The sequence below is a fragment of the Archocentrus centrarchus genome, chromosome 7, assembly GCF_007364275.1.
Source record: "Archocentrus centrarchus isolate MPI-CPG fArcCen1 chromosome 7, fArcCen1, whole genome shotgun sequence".
In the NCBI taxonomy this organism is placed as follows: domain Eukaryota; kingdom Metazoa; phylum Chordata; class Actinopteri; order Cichliformes; family Cichlidae; genus Archocentrus; species Archocentrus centrarchus.
In genome coordinates, this window is record NC_044352.1 from 27,846,848 (window position 1) to 27,852,923 (window position 6,076).

General features: G+C 41.2%; 1 protein-coding gene across 1 annotated transcript; it reads left to right on the top strand.

Moving 5' to 3' along the window:
- The first annotated feature begins 338 nt into the window (after positions 1–338).
- On the top strand, positions 339–2,972 carry tmem82 (transmembrane protein 82). The gene is made up of 6 exons (XM_030734533.1): positions 339–641; positions 762–831; positions 977–1,175; positions 1,448–1,862; positions 2,077–2,264; positions 2,831–2,972. Exons 1-6 carry the CDS (start codon positions 548–550, stop codon positions 2,909–2,911), a joined length of 1,047 nt encoding a protein of 348 aa, XP_030590393.1. The 5' UTR covers positions 339–547; the 3' UTR covers positions 2,912–2,972.
- Positions 2,973–6,076: the final 3,104 nt, after the last annotated feature.

The window sequence follows — 6,076 nt, forward strand, 5'->3', positions numbered from 1 at the left end:
ATCAGACGCATTTCTCTCAACGCCTCAGTCCACACACTTGGCATCACTCGTTACTACTACTGTGCACACTGGAATTTTTATTCACATATTATTATTTTGCTGTTTGCTAATATTGCAAGTCTACAACTGTTTCTTGTGTTTATTTACAAACTATTATTTTTGAGGTGTTGACATCAGAATAATTCTCTGCTGTCACTTGCAGATCACCACAGACCACAGCTAACACTTGCCACTATATCAAAGAGAGTGTAAAGTCTTTCCCATGGTGCAATAACCTCCACTATCTTGCCATGACTCAGGCCTGAGGGGCCTCTGCTCCACCAACACTCAGTTGAACTTTGGTACAGGACCCAGAACAGGCTTCTGGGTGAGCAAAGCTCAGCGCTGGAGCAACAGAAAGAAAACAGAAGATCCTCCACGATACTGTAACACGAGCTGAAAACCGCCGTAAAATATGGATTTTGAGTGTGGAATGGCTTAAAGTGGCTTTTTTGCAGAACTTCTGACATTCAAAGTGATTTTTCTTCTCGTAAGTCAAAGTAGTACTATGTTATCTTTCATCACATCGCTTCTTCCGACTTCCTACCTCATACCAGGGTGGCTGACTCTGGATATAAATCCACTGGAAAGTTTACTTCAAGGTGAGTTCCTCATCCTGTCATTGTCTGACATCAACATAGCTACAGGCTGTTTCTTAAAAGCATAAATGGCTGAGGTGTGCCATTACCAGTATTGGAAATTCACTGCTAACTGACCCGCAGGGCTGGTGGCTGCATGTGGGATCTCTGTGCTGTGCTCCCTGTTGAGAGTGCACTTACTGGTGGAGGAGAGGTGAGAGAGATGCCTCGTGTATGAAGATTTATTTGCCATCACTTTTCTCATTAATATAACCCATGCTTTAGTGGGCTTTCAAATTCTTCATAGTTTATTTTTATGTCTTTGATTTGATTTTCTTTTTTCTCCCTTTAATTTGCAGCTGGAATGAAAAAAATGCTGAAGGCACATCAAATCAGAAGACATCTGGTCATCAAATAAGGACAAAACCCGGATTTACTGGGCTGCTTCAGTTTCTCTGTGTAACTGGGGTATTGTGTTTAGTGGGCTCCCGTGTGGCCTCACTGGTGGTACTAGAATTTTGTCTTCGAGCTGTCTCTGGATTGGTTACAGCTGGACCGGTAAGAAACCAATTACGTGATATGTGTGTGTATATATATATATATATATATATATATATATATATATATATATATATATATATATATATATATATATATATATATATATATATGTCTGATACTCATATGTCTGATACTCAACTGTATAGCTTGATTTTCCCGTGGCTTACTCTGCTGACTCAATTTCTAGATTTCATGGTGTCGTGACTACTCATGACATCCATCATCATTTGCTTTGATTCATTCATCACTTAAGCTCCTCTATTTCCCAGGAGTCGGGGAAATTTCTGCAGCAGCTGTTAATTCAAAGCCAGTTCTCTCTGGGCTGCGCCCTAACCTGCAGTTTGCACTTTCTACACGAGGGGGCATCCCAGCGCTGGCTATGCTTGCTCCTGGCAGCAGCACTCAGCTGGTTTCTGGCTAGGCAGGCCACAAACCTGCTGCACCATGTCACGGCTCTGTATAACCTCCACAGCTCACAGCGCTACTGCGGCATTTGCATCAGTCTCCTCACATCAGGCAGCTGTCTGCTGCCCATGCTGTGCAGGACTATCATCATTACCTTCTCTGTGGCTGTGCTGGCTGCTGTTTCAATCATCAACCAACATTTCCTCTCTGCAACAGAAGCCCTTAGGTTTTGGACACCACTTACTATCTGCTACACACTGTTGGTGGTGTACATGCAGGGTGAGAAACATTTAAAAACATGAAAACTTAAAGCCCTTACAATGCGATAGTATGGCCCAATGACAGCAGTGAAAAAAAAAAATCTTAAGCTCAGTTAGTGCTTCTCTCTTAACCTGACTAATCAGTACAGCATTTGTGATTCATTTAAGGCAGTGTTAGTTTTTTAAAATAATTTAAATCAAATGTTTCTGTCCTCTAATGTCCCGTTCTGCAGAAGAGCAACACCGTCTGCCTAGCAGCCAGGCTGTCCTTAACACAGTGGTGGTGCGTCTCGGGGGTTTGATGGTCCTGATGCTGACTGTGGGACGCTGGGCCGACGTGTTCCACATCCTAATATGTTTCCTCGGAGAGGCTAGCTGTCTAATCCCCTCTAAGGATCTGCTGGATGCAGCATCCTCACAGGTCAGTGAGTCTCCCTGGAAGCAGCGCACGGGGCCGAAGGCACTTCATTCCCATCGAGACCACAGAACTGGGGCAGAATATCAATATGTTCATTAGATGGGTCCCAAGATGAGACTGAACTTTTCAAACTTGTATCCCGGGTGGAGAAGGTTTAAGACCCCCAAGACAGATTCAGGTCAAAGTGATCTCTGACTCAGAATACTGAGCCTACTTTTACTTCCACTGAGCTGGCCTATTTAAATAGTTGAGGGTTTTAAATAAAGTATCCTGCAAAATAAAGCAAATTTAAAACCCGGCACTTGTGTTGACTTTAAAAGTGGGTTGGATCTGTCCTGCTAATAAAATGTAGCTTATTTAGTGATTAACAATCATACATATGAATGCAGCCAATTTAAAATGGAAGTTCATGATAATAACAGGAAGGAAAAATAAATAAACTATGCAGATAACTCTAGTTAAACGGGCTACAGCTTACACTCCCCCAAACTATATTCCAGGCTGTAGCTCGACAACTGCTGTCTTAAATGAAGTGTGTTTCTGCTGTCATATGTGTTGTGTGTATACAGGATGAAGAGGATTATGCAGACTACAGAAAGAGGGAGCGTCGACAAAAACCACGAGCCTACGAGAAGGAGCATCACAGATAGCCACTCAGGGATTTTAAAGTCTGCATTTCTTTTTAATGGCACCATTTAGTGGAAATCATTTTAGGACATTACTTTGTACCTGTAGTGTAGTATGTATTTTGTATTAAATATTTTACATAACTTATTATGTAAGGGATGTTTGCAGTCTTGAGAAAACGTCTTTTATCAACATTTTTTTTTTTTTTTAAATCAACAGCTATTCTGTGTGCACTCTGCTCCATTTGGCAGCCTTTCAGCTGGTTCATTTTTACTTCTTGGGATGTATTTTAAATCTTATTTTCTTCCTGTTTCACTGCTACAACAGTCCTGGGTGTCTGGGTCTCTGTGACCTCTTGGTGGGATTTACTGTTTGAGACCATTTCCATAAACCACTGATGGATTAAGGTCAAAATATTATGCATGTTATGCGCAAGCTTTTGCATTTCCCAGCTTATTTAGTGGTCTGACTCTAATTATACCACTTTTTGAAATGTTTATCGGGAAAGAAAGCAGCACAAAGATCCAAACTAAATACATGCCATTTTCCCATTTCACCAGTCCTGAACCCATTTCTTTTTAATCTTTCAACATAAAGTGGGTATTCAGCAAAGACACAAGTAATCATAAGGCTGCAAAATACATGAAATCATTCCATTTATTGTAAAAACGGATGTGTAGATTGAGACTCTCACATCACGGCGTCGTTTTTAACAATAAAACAAACAGCACATAAATGCACTCAGCGCTGACATGCCTGCCAACGTCCAATAACTGCATACAGCACGGCCTGGGCGGTGGGTAAGCTTATTAATTTATTGTTTTGTTGTACACTTATTTCACTACAACAGGCCTATAAGCGCCATGGCGCTCACTGTGTGCTCGAAAAGAAAAGGCAAAATGGCTGACGACAACGTTAGTGCTCCAAAGACACACAAAATGGCGTTAGACAAAGAAAAAGCTGGTTTACTTGATTATGCGTCGACCTTAGCTCCATTTTGGTGGACAAACACACTGTTAAATAGACAGCAAACCGTATGAATTCACACTGTTGTTGTAATGACACCAAATTCGCTTTATTAGCCTACACTCAAAGGGGCTTTTTTATGAGGAAATGGGACACCGCCCTTCCAGTCTGAGGCTACATTGCCTCAGTAACAGTACCCAAGGTTAAAGCCTGACTTCGTGTGACAATTTACACCCACATCGAATTAAATCCACAAATGTGTCGCCGGTGTTTTGCCCATTAGATCTGTGTCTTTATTGAGAGCTGTGGACAGACAGAAACATATTCCATTTGAGGGATTTTGTTATGTCAGTCCCGTCATTCCATGTCAAAAAAAATTACAGGGGGAAACATTAGCCTGACGGTCCCGTTTCCACGATAATCCACGGTCTGAAAATCACTGAAGATGAAATTTAGTTTTGGTGTCTAGCCGATCCACCAAAATGAGAAATTGTACTCCCAAAGGTTTATTAGACTTTTAATGGAGTAAAGTTCCACATCAGGACGCTTTCAGTAGACACAGAGAGGACGCTCTGAGCACCCGAATACGGAGAAACTGCTCATTGAGCTGACTGAGCGCCTGTTGGACCCTCCTCTGGAGATTTCCAGATTGTTCTGTCTTCATCTGATAGGCACAGTGCGGGCGCATGCGCAGAGCGGTTTCGCGTGTCCCCTGTTACCGCATTTTAACGCAAGCGCACTTCTACCTTAAGCATGCTTAATATAGTAACAAAAGCAGAATAATGCCCTGCTGCATTTCAGAGCCTCCCCCCCCCCAAAAAACCAAACAATCCAATGATCGTTTTCCACAGGAAATAAATAAATAAAAATACATTCAGCTCCAGGGTGGATTTGGGCACGGCACAGCGAGGGAGTAAACAAACTGAAAATATTAATTCACCCACTATTTTATTGATTGGGTTGATAGCATTATTTAGCCTATTAGTTATCTAAATACAGAGAGAGTAAGGATGTATGTTTTGTAATGGGGATGGTCTATCAAAGAAAAATACACAAAAAATACAGTTTGCATTTGCTTCACAAGAGTGCTTATCGTCACTGTACTCTTGGACTTTTGGATAGGGGCTTGATTGTTTTGTGTTACTTATTAGCTTAAAGTAGAGCTCAGACCAGGTCAAAGTACTTGACTTAACAGCTCCCTGTCCATTTTGTAACCCAGCAGAAGCAGTTAAATGAGTCAAAGCTTCTTCTTTTGTTGCTCTAACAGACTGCAGGTGTAACGTGCAGAAGGCACACGTGTGAATTCAAAGTGTAAAGCAGTTAAGACACATCTGAACACAGCTCAGTGTGGGTTTTTTAATGATCAAGTAGTGTTGCCACAAGTTTGTTGAATTGCTTTTCTGGTCAGTCCTGTTTGGGGATTCTATAATTTGGGGATTTTATTTATCATGTCAGTTGAGAGCTGTTTATTTTACCTGATCTGGCAGGGCAGTGGTCTTCCCCACAGAAAACAGTTTGCCACGCGAGTTCCATACTTGTCAAACTATGAAACTTTAGAAAATCCATAAGATCACTGGCACTTCCTGTAATTTCACTTGACATAATGAAAGGCTGACTAAATTGTTTTTCTATGATACACAGTTTATGGATTATGCGGTCTCCCCTCTTTTCCTGTAACCATGCCTAATGTCAGCTTGTATGGAGATTTCTTTTCTCCAATTTCCACACACTCAAGTGCCAAACTACAGGGAAACACATAAAACGTTTTGGTTACAGTTTTCAAACTGATCAAATTCCTGAACCAGATAATGAACAAAGTCCCTCATGCGGTGTTTTGATGATGGTTGTAAAGAGCGTATTGCACTCTAAAACATCCCACATAATAGCACATTATTCACTTTCATTAAAATTAAGGAGAAAAAAAATCTCTCTCATAAGCTTCCAGTAACTTCAGGGACGTAATCAGCTGAATGTATGTGAAAGACTGATATTGTGTGGCCATATTTCAACTTAAGTGACAGCACATTTTTGCACTGCAGGTTGTCACTTTGACTATTAGCATGCAGAGTAGCCTACACTTGTCCTTCAGTTTCCTGTTTCCTGTGTGCAAGTTTCCGCTTTAAGTGTCAAAAACGTCTGAACAACCTGTGCAGACTCTGTTTAGTTTCCAGAGCCTTACATATGACTGGACTCCGTCTGCTGCTGTTTTGCTGATGCAAAAT